Below are 19,136 nucleotides of genomic sequence, written 5' to 3' on the forward strand. Positions count from 1 at the left end.
CCTTAATATTCCTTATAGGAGGAGGCATACTTTAAGCAGAATTCCTACTTCTGATCGTGTTCAGGTGAGATACAACCTCCCCATACCCTGTTGTCCTCTCCTTGTGTCAGCATTCACTTTCCAGACTCATATTCACTTATCAGCCGCTTGATGAGATAGAGAAGGGTGTCTAGTGCCTGTGAATTGTACTACAGCATGAATCAGTGCCCTCAGGCCAAAAGAGTGAAGAAAAGAAACTCTTATTTTGGCCACAATCCAAATCACACCTATACTATTTGAACAGCTAGCATTTGAATATTTTGTTTCTTGAACTAACTTAAATTGTTTTTCCCTTAAAAGCTCAGTTGTACTGATAGGTAGTAATTTAGTGCAATTACTCCAATATATTGTCATTTGAAGGTGACAGGGATTGAAACTTTTAGCAAAGACAACATTGGTAGCATTTACCTTTTTGTGAATTGGTATCTTCCAAATGCTTGGCATTGCTCCAGAAATGGCAGGCAAGGTAGGGCAGGGCTTGCTATTTCACAAGAGTCAAGATCGGTTCTGAATGATGGAGTAAGGCATGTCTGATTACTGAGGGCTTGGCTCTTGTTCATGTCTGATTCACACTGGTTGCCTTTGGATTGCTTGCAGGGGATTCTTACATGTGTCAGACTTAGTCAAGCAGAGAAGTAATATAAGTTGACAGGCTAAACACTTTCAGAGTCTACCTTCCCTCTCCTGCAATAAACATCGACTGTTAACTTGCTGCAGAGATTGAAGCTCTTCATTAACGATGAATACATTTTTCTCAACAGCACTAGTTGGTTACAGTTTTATTATTATCGCAACTTCTGTGTCCGGCACCTACGTTTGGAATGGTAACAGATATGTAGGTAGGTCTCTACACTTACTTTTCAGTACTTCAATTGGAATTTCAAAATCTGGGTGAGTTGTGAATGATCAATTATAAAATAAAGTACAGGAGAATGTTTACTTTCTGCTTTACAATCAACTTGTTTGATAATATTTTCAACCTGAGCATGAGGTCATTCCATGTTAAGATTATAAGTTGCATAGGCTCTTCTTACACTTGAAAGGGAGTGTCATGACACAGTTCTGGGAGCTTCCTGCATTCACATTTTCTGAATTAGGGAGCTGGAAGAACTAAAATTCAAAGAAACAGAAGTAGAAAATCTGGACAGATTAACTTGGAGTTAAATGAATTGTTTAATACAAAACAGACACGGACATGTTGTTCTTCTAATTATTAATGAAATTATGTGGAGTTGAACCATATAAATTCTGTCCTAACTGTTCCTAGAGGCTGACCATGTGTACAAAATAGCAGAGATTTGCCTGCGGCCTCCATGTCACTGACGTGCTCCTTTCCACTGCTATTTTAACTGGGTATCGTTTTGGTGGTACCCGTTCACCACAGGCAGCTGAAAGCTCCTGGATGTACAAAAGTTAGAGAGCCAATATGCAATTTTTATTGAATAAGTGAACAAGCCCAATGCTGTTCTGGCCAGTAAACACTGCAGGGGAGATGGGGGGGGTGGGTGGTGGGGTGGGTGGGGTGGGGGGGGTGGGGTGATGGGATGATGTGTGGATGTCTCAGACACTGATACAGTATTTAGAATACTGTTCACCTATAACTAATTAGGTCACAGCATACCCCTCTAGATTACCAGACCTATTACATTCTCCTCATTTTTATTGCCATATTAACCTCAGTAAGCTCCAACAGCTTCTTATGGGCACAAGTTTTATTTGACAGAAGAAGTGCAGGAGGAACTGTACTTGAAGAAAGCAGGAGAGGGGACTACTCTTAGGACAGATGCAGGCCAGGAGTCATTTTCTGGGGCTATTTCTAGCTAGTGACTTCAGGTTACTGAAGCCTGTGAGTGCACAATTACACACTGCCCTATCTGTGGATTTGCACTCGTCATGGCTTATGTGCTTCAATGATCCCTTGAATGATGCTATCAAGAGCTCCTTGCTCCCAGTAGGGACATTCATGAAACTATGGAAGGTGCCAGGCAAAGTACAGACTAAATGTCCTCAATGACAGAACAGACGAAGGAAGACTGGTTGCGAAGGTGGAAGAAGGCTGCAGCCACATGTGGCTCAACACGTGATCGAAATCAAATCACAGACACGACAGGATCATGTGGACATTAAAAGTGTCCCAAGGTCCTACATTAAATGAAGGAATGAATAAGTTCTGCCACAGTCCATTTGTCACATCTTGCAGCAATAGTGAATTAGCAATGGGAACAGGGTGGATTTTGATTTGTTCTTGGGTGTGGGCGTTTGGGCAAGGCCACCCTTCATTGGCATTGTGAAAGTGTTAATGAGCTGTCTTCTTAAACTGCAGCAATCCATAGGGTGTTAGTGCACCCACAGTGCTGGTTAGAAGGCAGTTCCAGGACTTTGAGCCAGCAACAGTAAAGAAATAGCGATACTGTTCCAACTCAGGATGGCATGTGACCTGTGCGTAGTGGTGTTTCCCATCACCTGATACTTCTGTTTTCCTAGGTAGTAACAGTTGCATGTTTGAAAGATACTGTCTGATGAGCCTTAATAAGTTGTTGCAATATATCTTGTAAATAGTACAGACTGGCACCACTTTGATGGAGAAAGTGGATTTTGAAAATTGGGGGCTGAGTGCCAATCAAACAGATTGCTTTGTCCTGGATGATGTCAAGCTTCTTGAGTGTTTTTGGAGCTATACTTTTTCAGACAATTGGAGGGTATTATTCCTTCATATTTCTGACTTGCGCGTTGTAGATGGAAGATGGACTTTGAGGATCAGGAGTTGAATTGCTTCCTATAGAATTCCCCGCTCTTGTTGCTGAGGTATTTCTTTGGTAAAACAATGACTGCATATACTGGAAACCAGAGTCTAGATTAGAGTGGTGCTAGAAAAGAATAGTAGTTCAGGCAGCATCCGAGGAGCAGTAAAATCATCCTGATGAAGGGCTTTTGCCTGAAATGTCGATTTTACTGCTCCTCGGATGCTGCCTGAACTGCTGTGCTTTTCCAGCACCACTCTAATCTAGACGGAGGTATTTCTTTGGCTGGTCCGGTTCATTTTCTGGTCAATGGTAACCCCAAGGATGTTGATAGTGTGGTATTCAACAATGTCACCGAAAGAAATGGGGAAATGGTTAGATTCTCTCTTTTTGAGGTGTTCATTACTTGATACTTATGTCATACGTAAGTGTGTTCACAGGAGCTTCATGAGAATGGTCAGAGGAATGAAACGCTTAACATATGAGGAATGTTTGATGACTCTGGGTCTGTACTTGATGGAGTTTAGAAGGATGAGGAGGATCTAATTGAAACATACAGAATACTGAATGGACAGAGTGGAAGTTGGGAAGATGTTTTCATTAGTAAGAGAGATGAGGACCCGAGGGCACAGCCCTAGAGTAAATGGAAGACCTTTTGGAACAGAGATAAGGAGAAATGTCTCAGGCAGAGAATGTTGAGTCTATGGAATACGTTCCCACTGAAGGCTGTGGAGGCCAGGTCATTGAATATATTTAAGACTGAGGTAGATAGGTTCTTGAGTATCAAGGGGATCAAAGGTTTTGGGGAGAAAGCAGGAAAAGGGGGTTGAGGAACCTTTCAGCCATGATTGCAGGATCGAGCAGACTCAATGGGATGAATAGCCTAATTTCTCCTCTTATGTCTTATGGTCTTATAACAATTTTACATGCCACTTAACTGCCCAAGCCTGAATTTTTCAAGGTGTTGCTGCTTATGAAGATTGGCAGCTTCAAAATGGTGCCGAACATTGTGCAATCATCAGGAAAAATCCCCACCTTGGACTTTATGATAGAGTTTTGGCTATTGGTGAAGCAGCTGAAGGTGGTTGGGCCTAGGGCGCTGTCCTGAGGAACTCACACAAGGACATCCAGGAGCTGTGATGATCAACATCTAACAATTGCAACCATCTTCTTTGTGCTAAGTATGAATCCAACAGTAGAGACTTTTTTTATTTTTATCGAGGTTGGTGAACCTGGGAGTTCTTAGTCAGGAATCTGCACACAAGCACAGATTATTGGACACATGCATTGGGACAGAGCTGTCTCTGGGCAGCAGCATCTGTGACTGAGCAGTTCTCCTCAGCATACCATCCCCTCATCCAAAACAGGGACGGGAGGTTAGGAAAGCTGTCTTAAAATAAGATTGCCCTGCTTCCTCCTGACTGGAGAGAATACCACAGCAATGCCACCATCATCGTGGTCAAAGCAAGAACTCTCTAATGAATATTGAAGTACTCATGGATAATGCCCACAGGTCAAGAATCAACCTGTTCAGCTACATGAAAATCCCAGCTCAGAGATGGTGTCACCTCCAGTTGAGGGACAGTTGATGATGTTTCTGCTTGGTAGTCTGGCTCAACTGACTTGCCAGTACCATAGTGACTGTTCATTCAGGGGGTGACAACTGAAGGAGTATTCACACCCTCAGGCATCCCATCAGGCTACTGCTACTCCTCTGCAGTTCCAAGAGAGAAATGACATAAAGAAAGTGACTTATTCAAAGCCCCTATCATTGTGGTTCATCAATCTGCCTGGAGAAGTCTTAAAGATGAGAACTCCAAACAGAAACATGCAGCCTTTTCATTTCTTCCAGTTTTGGACCACAGCTGGTTGTGAAGAATAAAACAATGCTGCTTCCTTAGCACCTGCTGTACTTTGAATGGGGGTGAAGTGTGCCAAGCACCTTTCAAATGAGCTAATGCAGACATTGAACAGATCGCGCTTAATGTTATGGCCTGTGAGGCATTGATGCTTCGCAAAACTTTGGCAAGTTGCCTGGAGGTGTAATACACTACTGGTACAGAGTTCATGAACCTTGCACTGGTTTCCCATCAGATCAATGTTTGCTCAAGTAGATTAGGAATGAATAAATTAAAAACAAAGTGAAATATTTTGAATTGATCTACCCACTATTTGTCAAAATGAATTAATTTATCTTCAAGAGTATTGTGACCAATTAAAGATGCATAGGTTGATAGAGACTCTAAAAATGGCCTTTTCAAACATTGCTCTCAAAGAGAAGTGATCAGGAAGTTTTAATCTGTGGTGTTTGATATTAGCCATTCACATGGAATAAGTTTAGGTCAAGTCAAGAGCCTCAATATTAACTGTGATTTCCTTTTTAAATGCACGACTAGTCACTAGCAGATGTGCGTCACTCAAATTATAGACTTACTCACTGGTCAGTCTCTTATCTCAGTTATCAGTTGTACAATGTGCCTTGGTTACATTGTATATATTATGGAGAGGACTGCTGATATGATCTATTCTGTAATCTCACTAAGGTTGAATCGTGCCAATCTGACAAGAAGCAGAACAAACCCACACTACCCACACTTGATGTTTTGTAACTGGCAACTTGCTGCTTTCAGGTGTGAGTCTTAGTAGGACTGTTACTTTTGGTCTCAGTGCATTTGAACTAGGAGAATCCACAAAATTCCAGTGCCTGGTTCTTACCTAGTAATCATGGCTGGCATATGGTGCAGAAAAGGTGAAGCACAGAATCATTGCCCTTACCTCTCATAGTCAAAAATCCTTCGACACTCAGTTATATGTCAGTTAGGAAAGATATCTAAGGTAGGGCATTTATAAACAAAAGGCAGTGGAAAGGAATCAAAGAAAATGAATCTGAGAATTAAAAGTTAAAATATAATTCAACTTTCCAATTTAATTTCGCCTCCCTTACTGATTAACTTTCACCTCCCGTTTCCTGCTTACTAATCATTGCTAAAAGCATTGATATGTAACTGAGCCGATGATCTGCAGCTTGGAATACTCCATGGCAAAGATGTCACATGAAATAGAACTCTTGGACAGGTTAGTAAATTGCTCATTGTGTCTGTGTAGCCATATCCAAGCTGGAAGTCCATGAAAACACAAAAAAAAGTCTACAGAGAAAGTGACAAAAAAAAATTTGTTTCCTTTTTGTCTTTTTAACATCACATTGAAGATTTTTTTAGATTTCAGTGGTGAATATTTGAGAAAATTCAAATGAATATGAACTACAGTGAATTCTATGCTTGGCTAGATCCCTGTTTAGCAGTTCTGCTTTGCTTAAAATTACTTGCGTAGGAATTTCACACAGGATTAGTTTATGAATGTTAGAAAATTACTGAGATTTGAATAGAAAACAATATGAATAATGATTTTCAGTACTAGAGTGCTTAGACACTAGAGTTTTAAACAAGATTTACTGTGCACATTGCATCCACCTCAGGTAGCATTTCAAGATGGTGGCTGACAAAACAAGGGATGAACAAGAAACATTGACTTTTCTTCCAATGTTCATGTCCTGTTAATGAATTCTAAAAGAAATTCTGTCTTTAAAGTAAACTTAGCGTAGGTTAAGGTTATCAAAAACATGCTTGTGACATTAATTATCACTGTAAAGTATTTTAAACATTTTCAGAGCTCCTAGTTCTGAACTTTGAAGATGTTCATAACAATTTTCTTATTCTGTAAAATTCATAGTGAACTCAGACTTTTGTTCATATTTTCAATCTACCTAAATTGGATGATATTTAATTAGAAACATTTCTGGTCTGTTATGCAAAAGTTCCTCCCAGTAAATGCAATTCACAGCCAATTTGCGCCAAATCAGTGTTTGAATAAAAGATTGGTGGATCAAAAAAACCCAGTTTCAAGTAAGAAGTCAAGAAAGAACAGCATGACAGACCAAAAGGCAGTAAGTTCCTTTCTGACTGACAAAGTAAGAAAACGTGTACGGTAAGGAGGAGAAAATTCATTGTACCATGAAATGTACTACTGTATAATGGAAGGGTGTGCAGGTACTTAAGTGAAGTCAGTTAAATGAATGAAGTTCAAGAGTGTCTCTGCTTTGCTTTAAACAAATTTTGCTCCCTTTGCTTGATATAAGAAAGGCAGAGGGGAGTTGAAATTGAACCTTTTTTTTGACACCTCAATGCTGACTGTTTTTAATGTTGGTGGTTAAAGGCCACTTGGTGAATGTGCGCTGGGACCACTAGCTCAGTTCATACTCTATGACCATTTTGATAGTTTTATGGTTGGAGTGACCACCATTTCTCTGGTCCCTTTCTCACATATATGTCTGTGCATCATTCATCCAACTGTACAATGTTACCTAAAGTGTGGCTGGCTGTTTCTTGGACTGCCTGATCTCTCTTGGCTTCAGCTACATCCTCAATCACATTTCAGATAGGGACAGTAAAACTGTTCAGGTTCCCCATGAGGACTTCTTTGTTATAATATTTGCTGCTACCTCTTTCCCTTGCTCCCTCGTAGGTGTCCACCTGGCAGTTAAAATCCACAATTAAACTTTCTTTAAAAAAAATTTCTATATTATCAACTGCTGGCCTCCAAACGAAAGATGTGACTCCTGCAAAAATAGTGACTTAGACAGAAATCTGACCAAATAATTGAGGATAAAAGGAGTGCAACCAGTCAAAGCCCAATTGTGTCACACTGTGAATAGTTGCAAATCAAAGCAGAAGAATGCTGATGTCTTAATTTCTGAAGCTAAGACACACCCAATAAATGCTATATACTGGATAGTTTCTTTGTGGGAGAAAGAAGCCTCTATGGTGTTAGGTATTAGAATTCATCATGCCCATTTCTAAAACACTTAAGGTTTCCAAAAAAAACCCTCCCAAATCTATTGTCCATTTTCATCAGTTACTTGTATGCTCACAAAAGAAGGAACTCGTAATTCTGCTGCCAACTCTAGTCCCAGGTTCAATTCCTGAATTATTGAACTTTTGACACATAGAGGCGAAGGCCTGGTATTACCTATATTACGTAATGTATAATATTATAGTTTACCTGTATATTCAGAGGCAGCGATGGCATAGTATGCAGTTTTTTTTTGGTGATCTCCATTACCAATATTGTTGTGCTGAATATATATTGCTTTCAAGAGGTGTGGATAATTATTTAGCAATTTTCATAGCAGTAAGTTAATATGTACCACAATGATCCAGAGGCTTGACAACAATTACAAAATATGTATTCTGCCTCCCTGGTTTATTCTCTCCTTCCTTTTTGTGTGATGATGGTGCTAATAGCATTGACGTTAGGTAGCTGGGCTGCAATAGCAGTTCCAGACATGTTTTACAAAACCTATTTGCTGATTTGGAACTGAGTAAGCAACATTTCTCTTGACTTATCCAAAAATTGGTCACAAAACGCCCAGACACATACCAGTCTGGGTATTAGATGCTGAATCAGCATTGAAGCACCTGGAATATCTTTTGCTAATAATATATCCAACAGCAAATTGCTCTCAGGAAACAGACAAGAAGTAACCATTCAACGTTATATTTACTTATCTAGAGACAAAAAAAATGCATCTCTGTGGGTTGTTTATAATCTCATTCTACAATCGTTATGTTATTAGAAAGACGTCATAGTTTCTTCCTTCCAATTTCCTCTGCACAGATCACTGACATGTGCTGACATAAAATTCCATGCACACTATACATAGTATTTACAAGAAGAAATATTGGAGAATGAAAGCCAATAGTTCCAGTGGTTAGGTTTCTTCATGTTGATATCTGAAACCTAAATGGCCTTACAGTTCAAATGGAGGGTTTGAGTTATAAGGAGAGGCTGGATAAGCTGGGACTTTTTTCACTGGTATATAGGGGGTTGAGGGGTGACCTTAAAGAGGTTTATAAAATCATGAGGGGTATAGACAAAGTGAATGGTACATGTCTTTTCCTGAGGGTGGGGGACTTCGAGACTAAGGGGCATATTTTTAAGATGAGAGGAGGAAGATTTTAAAAAGACAAGAGGGACACCATTTTTTACACATAGAGTGGTTTGTGTGTGGAATGAACTGCCAGAAGAAATGATGGATGTGGGTACAGTTAAAAGACGTTTGGATAAGTACATGAATAAGAAATGTTTGCAGGGTTATGGGCCAAGTGCAGGCAGGTGGCACTAGTTTAATTTGGGATTATGGTCAACATAGAGTGAGTCCAGAGGAGGTTCATGAGAATGATCCCAGGAATGAACGACCTAATATATGAGGAACATTTGAGGGTGCTCTGTCTATACTCAATGAAGTTTAGAAGGATGAAGGTGGACCTCATTGAAACTCATAGAATACCAAAAGGCATAGATCGAATCAACATTGGGAAGATGTTTCCATTAGCAGGAGAGACTAGGACCTGAGGGCACAGTCTTAGAATAAAGGGAAGACTCTTTAGAATGGAAATGAGGAGAAACTTCTTCAGCCAGAGCGCGGTGAATCTATGGAAGAAGGCTGTGGAGGCCAGGCCATTGAGATTATTTAAGACTGAGATAGATAGGTTCTTGATGGTTAGGGGGATGAAAAGTTAAGGGTAGAAGGCGGGACAATGAGGTTGAGAAACCTAGCCATAAATGGTGGAGCAGATTCAATAGGCTGATGGCCCAATTTCTGATCCTATATTTTAAAGTCTTATAGTCTTATGGACTGGTTGGACCAAAGGAACGATTTCCATGCTGACTCCATATCTATATCTATAATTCCGTTGGAAAATTAAGTATGGGACTGAATCATTAGATTATTAGATAATATGAAATTGGGCATTATTGTTCTCAGCTGGCGTCTACAGTGTAAAGTGAACACGACTAGTGTCAGCATCCTTGAATGATTCTTACTACCTTTGAACAAGAATGCTGAAGCCAATGGTATTGCCGCTCTAAGTAAAGTCTTGGGCTGAGAAAGCCCATGCTGTCTATTGACAATTGATATACTGTTCAATTGTTCTTCACTGCTGGAACTGAAAGTTCATCCTTGTCTTGATCATATTTTGTGTGAATTGTACATTCCTGGCATTAGTCTTAAATTTGCTTTGACCCCTATGCCCTACACATGCAATTTAATTGGAAGTGGCTTTGCAGATCAACTTTACTTATCGAGCTTTCATTGTAACAGTCATGTCTCTGCCTCCCTTTGTAGTTGAAAAGTCCAACTTTGGCTTAATTGTAATTCAGTGTAAGCTCATGCTTTTTGAATGAGTTAAAATCATACCCAAGTTCCTATATTGTCTATCCCAATACGTCAATGTCTCGCAATTTTTTTACGTTTCTATGAAAGGTACTTTATGTTGACAAATGCATTAAGATTTTCTCAGATATGCATGGTAAAGGGGAAAGAGTAGGTATAGTTTATTTGGATTTCCAAAAGGTATTTGGTAAGGTGCCATGTAAAAGATAAATTCCCAAGATATAGATGTACAGAGTTGGGGTAAATATATCAGCATACTTGGAAGACTGGTTCACAAACGGAAACAGATAGTAGTGCTAAACCATGCATTTTCAAGTTGGCCGTCTTTAACTAGTAGAGTACAACAAAGGCTAGCATTGGCCCTCACTTTTTAATGATTTTGCTGAAAGTGTATCAAGTTTGCTGAAGATACAAAATGAGGTAGAAATATCAACTGAGTATAGCACATATTTTTGAAGGATTTTTTCTCTTCCTAAATAGAAACACTTATTCATAAAGACAGTGATCATGTGACACCCTTTGAAATATGTACATTCTATATTTAAGCATATCTTCATGCATAAACACATTTAATCATGTGCATTTGAACATATTTATAATGACACTTGTTTATCTCCAGGCCATCAGCACAATAGTAGTTCGAGAATTCGTTTATTCTGCTTAACAGTGACTATGTCTGGGATGAATAGTTAATGAGCTGTGCCTGTAATGACTGAGTGGCTGCCTTGTCCCATGAGTAGCCTTTGAAACTAGGTAAGGCAGAATCCGATCACCACAGCAACTGTCACATGCAGAAACAAGTCTAGAGGCCTCCTGAATAAAGAGAAAAGGGGTTTTTTGGAAGATATCATGAGGTTTGGCTGTAATTTGTTTTTCTAAGTATTGAATGCAAGAATTGAATCTGATTTCAGCTTTACATATTTGTAAGAACCAGATGCCTTATGGAAATCCTTTTTTGTACAACTAGATGCAAGTGTTAAAAATAAAGCATTATATTATTAACCTACTTACATCCATTTCCCAGTGATCAATACTGAATTCCTTATTATCATATTTATTTGGTTTGCTTCAATCTTTCAAGACAAGATTTATACTATTGGTGGACTGGCAGAAAATTAGAGTGAGTCTTGAAAACATAATGTGCAGCAATTACTGTACTCTGTTGATACAATTGCTCCTCTGGGCCAGATTGTTAAGAGTTCAAGCCTTGTTGATGTTAATTTGAGGTTGTAAACTGTTATTGACTCTGGAAAACATTTAGATGAACGTCACAGAATAAACCAAGAGCCAATGTGTCTATTCCGGTGGATCTTAAAACCTTTACATTGTTCATTGCTAAGACCTGCTGTTACCACCTTTCAGAAATTTTTCACGTTAATAGGGTTTTCTGACTTTATTTATTGGGCATTTTATCATCTTCCAACAAAGGCATAATCCTCAAATAGTTCTGGAGACATTAATAACCTAAGCTATTGTTGGCATTGCAAAATAGTTTTTGGAGATATTACCAATTTTCAGTCTATATTTGTAATTTCCATTTTACAACACACATTTAATGAAAGGTATCCTTGAAGGATGTAAAAAACAGTTTTAACTCCAGAATAATTCAACTATTTACCAGGCAAAGAATTGGGAAGAAACATAACAAAGTCAGAGTAACATACTTTGGAGATGCCGGTGTTGGACTGGGGTGTACAAAGCTAAAAATCACGCAACACTAGGTTATAGTCCAACAGGTTTAATTGGAAGCACTAGCTTTCGGAGAACTGCTCTTTCACTAGGTGGTTATCAGCACTCCGATAGCTAGTGCTTCCAATTAAACTGTTGGACTATAACCTGGTGTTGTGTGATTTTTAACAGGGTAAGATACGAGTAGGTTGCTTTTCAATAAACCCCCCACTGGATACAAACAAAAACAGAAATTGTTGGAAAAGCTCAACAGGTTTGGCAGCATCAGGCCTCGTGACCCTTCCTCAGTGCATTCAAAGCTCGGATTTGTTTCAGGTTTCCAGCATCCGCAGTTCTTTCATTTGTTTTTCTCCCAGGTGGATAAAAACTAATATATATAATATATAATGAGGTGATTACTGTATGAAATATTTTTTGCTGCATGTATTACAGCACAAAATGTTACTGTCATCACACAGAACCATTTCAACTCTCCATCATATTTAGAATTTAGCATCTCACACATGCTGTCTAAAACATGCTGTTGTTCTGTCCAACCTAATGATTTTGTTATTGAGTGGATGTTTGCTGCTGATCAATGTGGCTGAAGTTGCTGAAAATGGTAACAACAACAATGGTGAATCTAAGCCTTATACCCTCAATATGGAGTGGAAACCCTAGGATATTATGTTACCTGTGATCATGTTATTACATATGGCATGGCATATGTCTGTGTGGGTTTCCTCTGGGTGCTCCAGTTTCCTCCCACAGTCCAAAGATGTGTAGGCTAGGTGCATTAGTTAGGGGAAATGTAGAGTAATAGGATAGGGGAATGGTTCTGGGTGGGATACTCTTTGGAGGATTGGTGTGGACTTGTTGGGCCAAATGGCCTGTTTCCACACTGTAGGGATTCTATGATTCTATGTGGTATTGGGATTTCTTGAGACTATTGCATCACTTCACAGGGATAGTTGCTGAGTAAGATGAATAACTAATTATTGTAGCTCCATCCTCCATTAAAATTAATGGTAAGACCAAGTTTGTTCAATTAATGGCACTGTTAATTCATTACCACTTAGACAATTGCAGAATGGGGATAAAGGCTTCAGAATATTCAATGCTCACTGTAAAGCACTTCATCTCAAGGCAATATTTTTATTGAACTCTCTCTAGGAATTTAATTGAAATTTGAAATCTCAATTATATAAGTAACTAAATTATTTTAACTGCCTAACATGTTCTAATAAGCCACTTCTGAACTGGTAATTACGTCTATATGTAATGAGCCTATGTGCTGAAATCTGGTTAGCGATCACATTCAGTTCAGGGGAGAACCTTCATACATTGATCCTTTCTTAGGATTGATTTACATGTTGTGCCCTTTCCCATGTCATTGGATTAGAGTCATTATCCCTAAACATGTCCCTCCTAAATCACTTATTTCTGAATTCTGCATCAGGCTGCAGGCCATAGGATATGCATTGGGCACGCACAGCCCAATGATCTACAGCTGCACTCATTGTGAGGGATTCTATTGATCTTTCCAGCAAATTATGATGCGAAATTGTCTTTGCAAAATTGAATTTTTTAACTGTCAAACATGGGCATTTTTCAAAGAACTTGTCATCGTCTTCATATAGCAACACTATTGTTTCTTTCCTCCCTGCACCCATGTTAGTAATAGGGTGAATGTCAGAGCAGGGGTCATTTCAATCAACATTTACATGGCTAATAATTATTTAAAGTTATTTTAAAGTATCCATTTATCAACTGGTGAATTCCATTTGACAATTTTAATAATTTTTGAGCGTTTGCAGGTATACAACTTCCATTGGGAAAAATACACTATATTTCTCCAGTAACAGATTTTAGGATATAAGTTTTCAATTTTCTCTTCAGATATTAAGCTGGTATTGTGGACCTTTCGCCTGGGTGAACCAGTCTCTCCATGCAGTGCTGAGTCACAATACTGTTTTTACAACCTAGTGGCACTTTGAAAATTTCCCCTAGATTTTTGCAGAAGACTAGATATAGAAAGACAAATAGATTGATCAAGATTTATTGATGATTCCTAGTGCTGTCATGCATAGAAAACCTATTCTCTACAAGTAAGAAAAACATGCTCAGGCTGTGCACATTTTTGAATTACCTGTGAAGTTGGGGAGCCTAGAGTCTCCTAATTCATTCTCCATGACATTGTATTGGCACTCAAGTCAATTCGCAGCCATTAAGTACCCCTTTTCTGCTGTGGTATAACTAGATGGGCTGGATTTGTGTTGTTCCATGTACAGTGGCATATATAAAAACACTTGCCTTTTGCAAACCAACTGACAATTTGAAATTGAGTGAGGTAGATTCAGTTACATTTCCAGTCATTTCTCTGTAATTCCAAACTAACTGTGTTCTGCTACATGTTTAACAATATCTTCATTGTCTGCAGTATGCCACAATGTTCCTATTTGTACTCATGGGCTACAGTGTGTGGTTCATCTCACTCCTAGAAGCTTCTGTGACTACAGTACATTATTGCCACTTTCTTGCAGTTAACTGCAAGAGTTTTAAGGACAATGTTTGCCTTTTGGATATAGGTTGATGCATCTCTCCTTCCCAGCACACTATTGCTCCATCTCCTGTTTATGGCTCTATCTTCCATTGCCGTTCCAGCTCCAGCTCCAGCTCCAGCTCCATCAGTTCCCCATTTCAGTTTTCATTGACTGAGTTTCCTCAGTCCAAACCTCTGGAATTTTCTCCTTCTACCTCTTTGCTCCTGTAATCACTCTCCTTCTTTAAGGTATTCTTTCAAACCTACATCTTTGCCCAATCTTTCAGAAACAGATTACACATGTACCTCACTGTCAATTTTGTGTTTGATAATTCTCCTGGGTAGCTCATGGGACATATTGGCAAATTAAAGGTGCTATATAAATTCAAGTTTTTCTTCTAAAGAAGAAACTCATTGCTTTTTGCTGAGTATCCTTGGCCAAAGTATAGGTTAAGATTGCTTCCTTCAGGGAGGCTTACGATTGGTGAGGGCAACTCCTTGTGGTCATTTGAACTACCAACTGGATGGACAAGGTTAAAGCCAGCTATAACAAATCCTCTGATGAATAAATGCGCAAGGACCTAAGGGCCTTCTAATGCTGAAGACTAGGCTCTGTGTGTTACACATTATCATACTTGGGAGACAGTAGTACACACTATTGGATGGGAAGCTTGTCAACTTGCAAACGTGGAAATTCAAGCACATTTATTCCTGATACCAGCCAACCCAATAATTGTACTGTGGGTGAGATTGAGATTAACTTTACAATATGTAGACTGGTAAGAGATGTTATCTTCCGTGTCTGCATTATAATATGAGCATAGTGCGTATACTTGGAGCCCAGTCAATTTCATTCCAGGAAGCTCATCTGTGATCCTCTAACTGGCAATCAACATTGTTCTGAACTGTCTTCCAAAATCCCGACACCTTCCATTTCTCCTTCAAGTCATTCTTAAAACTCACCTCTTTGATCAATCTTTGATCAAATTTTGGTCAAATATCTCCTTTATCTTAATATCCATTCTTGTCCAATTATATATCTGTGAAAAGTTTTATTGAAAAGAAGAAGCATTCAATTAGCTTGAGATAAGGAGTAATATTTGAATGTAAATGCCTCTCAGACCTCCCTTGATCTGCTTCAATAGAACCTGAGCTTGGGGATCATTCTTCAAGTACAGGGAACAGATAGTCTGGGCAACTGACATGATTTTTTTAAAGGGAACCTTACAGTCAGATCCTTTTCAATAAAGCTAACGTGGTGCCACTGTTTAAGAAGGGTGGTAAGGACAAACCAGGGAACTATAGTCCAGTGAGCCTGACGTTGGTGGTAGACAGGTTGTTGGAGGGAATCCTAGGTGATAAGATGTACGTATTTGGAAAGGTAAGGACCAATTAGGGATCATCAACATGGCTTTGTGCGTGGGAAATCATGTCTCACAAACCTGATTAAGTTTTTTTGAAGAAATAACAAAGAGGATGGATGAAGGCAGATGGTAGATGTGACCTATATGGACTTCAATAAAGTGTTCGACAAGGTTCCCCATGGGAGACTGGTTAGCAAGGTTGGATCTCAAGGAATACAGGGCGAACTAGCCATTTGAATACAGAACTGGCTCAAAGGTAGAAGACAGAGGGTGGTGGTGGAGGGTTGTTTTTCAGACTGGAGGCCTGTGACCAGTGGAGTGCCACAAGAATCGGCGCTGGGACCACTACCTTTCATCATTTATATAAATGATTTGGATGTGAGCGTAAGACGTACAGTTAGTAAGTTTGCAGATGACACCAAAATTGGAGATATAGTGGACAGCAAAGAAGGTTACCTCAGATTACAACGGGATCAGATGGGCAAATGGGCTGAGAAGTGGCAGGTGGAGTTTAATTTAGATAAATGTGAGCTGCTGCATTTTGGAAAAGCAAATCTTAGCAGGACTTATACACTTAATGGTAAGGTCCTCGGGAATGTTGCTGAACAAAGAGACCTTGGAGTGCAGGTTCATAGGCCCTTGAAAGTGGAGTCACAGGTAGATAGGATAGTGAAGAAGGCGTTTGGTATGCTTTCCTTTATTGGCCAGAGTATTGAGTACAGGAGTTAGGAGGCCATGTTGCGGCTGTACAGGACATTGGTTAGGCCACTGTTGGAATATTGCATGCAATTCTGGTCTCCTTCCTATCTGAAAGATGTTGTGAAACTTGAAAGGTTTCAGAAAAGATTTACAAGGATGTTGCCAGGGTTGGAGGATTTGAGCTATGGGGAGAGGTTGAATAGGCTGGGGCTGTTTTCCCTGGAGGGTCAGAGGCTGAGGGGTGACCTTATAGATGTTTATAAAATCATGAGAGGCACGGAGAGGGTAAATAGACAAAGTCTTTTCCCTGGATAAAAGCAAATTGACAAAAGCAGCTTTGACAAAGGGTCAGTTAGACTAGAAACGTCAGCTCTTTTCTCTCCTTACAGATGCCGCCAGACCTGCTGAGATATTCCAGAATTTTCTCTTTTGGTCTTTTCTCTGCGATCAGGGATTCCTGAACTAGAGGGCATAGGTTTAGGGTGAGAGGGGAAAGATATAAAAGGGACTTAAGGGGCAACTTTTTCACTCGGAGGGTGGTGTGTGTATGGAATGAGGTACCAGAGGATGTGGTGGAGGCTAGTTGCAATTGCAACATTTAAGAGGCATTTGGATGGGTATATGAATAGGAAGGGTTTGAGGGATATTGGCCAGGTGCTGGCAGATGGGACTAGATTGGGTTGGGCTATCTGGTCAGCATGGACAAGTTGGACCAAAGGGCCTGTTTTCGTGCTGTACATCTCTATGATTATGACTAAGTCATTTTGCAGGCTAACATTACATTGGTTCAAGGATGTGAAGTGACATGTGAAGTGTGTGTTGACATGAAGAATGGGTTGAGACCTGATGGTGTAATAGGAAGGTGGCAGGGCATTGGAATTTGAGAATAACTAAGGAACCTTCACCTTGAGTTATTTTGCCACCATGTCAGAATATTGAAGAGAATAATTAGGAATAGCCGTAGCCAGGAATGGGGAGCTTTCATTATTGGTTCTTTGCAGCACAAAATATAACATTAGGGTCCTGTATTCATTATGGTCCTGTATTAAAACTGACACCAATTTAAAAAGATTTTGTCAAATGGCAATTACCATGCTCCTCCATGGTAATTTCAATCTCTTTTAGTGGTGACTGCAAAGCCGTATCGGAATGCAGCTTCCTGAATTCAATAATTATTAACTTACTACAAAAGGACAAGTATCAATAACGTAAGACAGGCAATTTATTCTGAAGTTTGACAGTGAGAATCAATGGATGTAGAAAGTGAAGCTAATTATTAATTAGAGCTCTGAGACTGATGAACATTATTTGTGTCTGTATATGTTTGTATTAATGAACTGATTTGTTCAATTTGTATTATGTTCCATAAGGTACTTGTCTCATGTCTCATTGAGGTGCTCAATAAATATTGCATGATTGCATTCCAATAAAAGCCAGATCACAAACTACAAAATACATTACTTCCAAGTCAATTGAGATACCAAATCCAGATTCCAGCTGACATGATGACATTTAGTCACTGAGCTTTGAAGAGTGATGTGTTACGTAAATAATAATTAAAGAATCAGGCACTTTAGTAATATTACAGTGTTCGAGTGCAAAACAGAACTATTGTAACTTTTAAACTACAAATCACAACTATGACTAATACTATTAATTCAATCAAAAACAGATATAACAGTGCAACACTTAACTAGCAAACAGTCCAGTCATTAGGAAAAATGAGTTATAGAGTCATAGAGTCATGGAAATGTGCAGCACAGAAACAGACCCTTCGTTCCGACTCATCCGTGCTGACCAGAAATCCTAACCTAATCTAGTTCCATTTGCCAGCACTTGGCCCATATCCCTCTAAACCCGTCCTATTCATATACCTATCCAGATGCCTTTTAAATGTTGTAATTGTACCAACCTCCACCACTTCCCCTGGCAGCTCATTCCTTGCACACACCACCCTCTGCATGAAAGAAATTGTCCCGTGGGTCCCTTTCATATCTTTCCCCTCTCACCTTAAACCTATGCCTTCTAGTTCTGGACTCCCCGACACCAGGGAATTGTCAATTTATCAGATCCATGCCCTTCAGTATTTTATAAACTTCCATAAGGTCACCCCTCAGCTTCCAACACTCCAGGGAAAACAGTCCCATTGCTCAAATCCTCCAACCCCTGGCAAGATCCTTGTAAATCTTTCCTGAACCCTTTCAAATTTCACAACATCCCTCTGATAGGACAGACACCAGAATTGCATGTAATATTCGAATTGTGGCCTAGCCAATGTCCTGTACAGCCACAACATGACCTCCCAACTCCTCTCCTCAATTTCTCTGACCAATAAAGGAAAGCATACAAAACACCTTCTTCACTATTCTATCTACTCAACTTCCAAAGAACTATGAACCTGCACTCCAAGGTCACTTTGTTCAGCAACATTCCCCAGGATCTTACCATTAAGTATATGAGTCCTGTCCTGATTTGCCTTTTCAAAATGCAGCACCTTATATTTATCTAAATTAAACTCCATCTGCCATTCCTTGGCCTATTGGCCCATCTGATCAAGATCTTGCTGTACTCTGAGGTATTCTTCTTTGCTGTCCACTACAACTCCAATTTTAGTGTCATCTGCAAACTTACTAACTATACCTCTTGTGTCCACATCCAAAGCGCTTACATAAATGATGAAAGGCAGTGGACCCAACACCGATCCTTGTGGCATACCAATCCAGTGCCACCTTCTGTCTTCTACCTTCAAGCCAGTTCTATATCCGAAGTTGGAAATGATTTTCTTACAACAATATCTATGAGTGATTCTATCACTCAGAAACTGGGGATATCATTATCTCCTGAGCCTACGG

General features: G+C 39.5%; 1 protein-coding gene across 1 annotated transcript in view; it reads left to right on the plus strand.

The window, feature by feature from the left end:
* The first annotated feature begins 646 nt into the window (after positions 1-646).
* The window catches only part of LOC140479783 (laminin subunit gamma-1-like), a 71,290-nt gene continuing 52,800 nt past the window's right edge, over positions 647-19,136 (plus strand). The window contains exon 1 of the mRNA XM_072573939.1: positions 647-878. Coding sequence (XP_072430040.1) covers positions 779-878 — 100 coding nt within the window. The 5' untranslated portion in view covers positions 647-778. The remainder of the gene's footprint in view (positions 879-19,136) is intronic.

Source organism: Chiloscyllium punctatum, chromosome 7, assembly GCF_047496795.1.
Source record: "Chiloscyllium punctatum isolate Juve2018m chromosome 7, sChiPun1.3, whole genome shotgun sequence".
NCBI classification, from domain to species: Eukaryota; Metazoa; Chordata; class Chondrichthyes; order Orectolobiformes; family Hemiscylliidae; genus Chiloscyllium; species Chiloscyllium punctatum.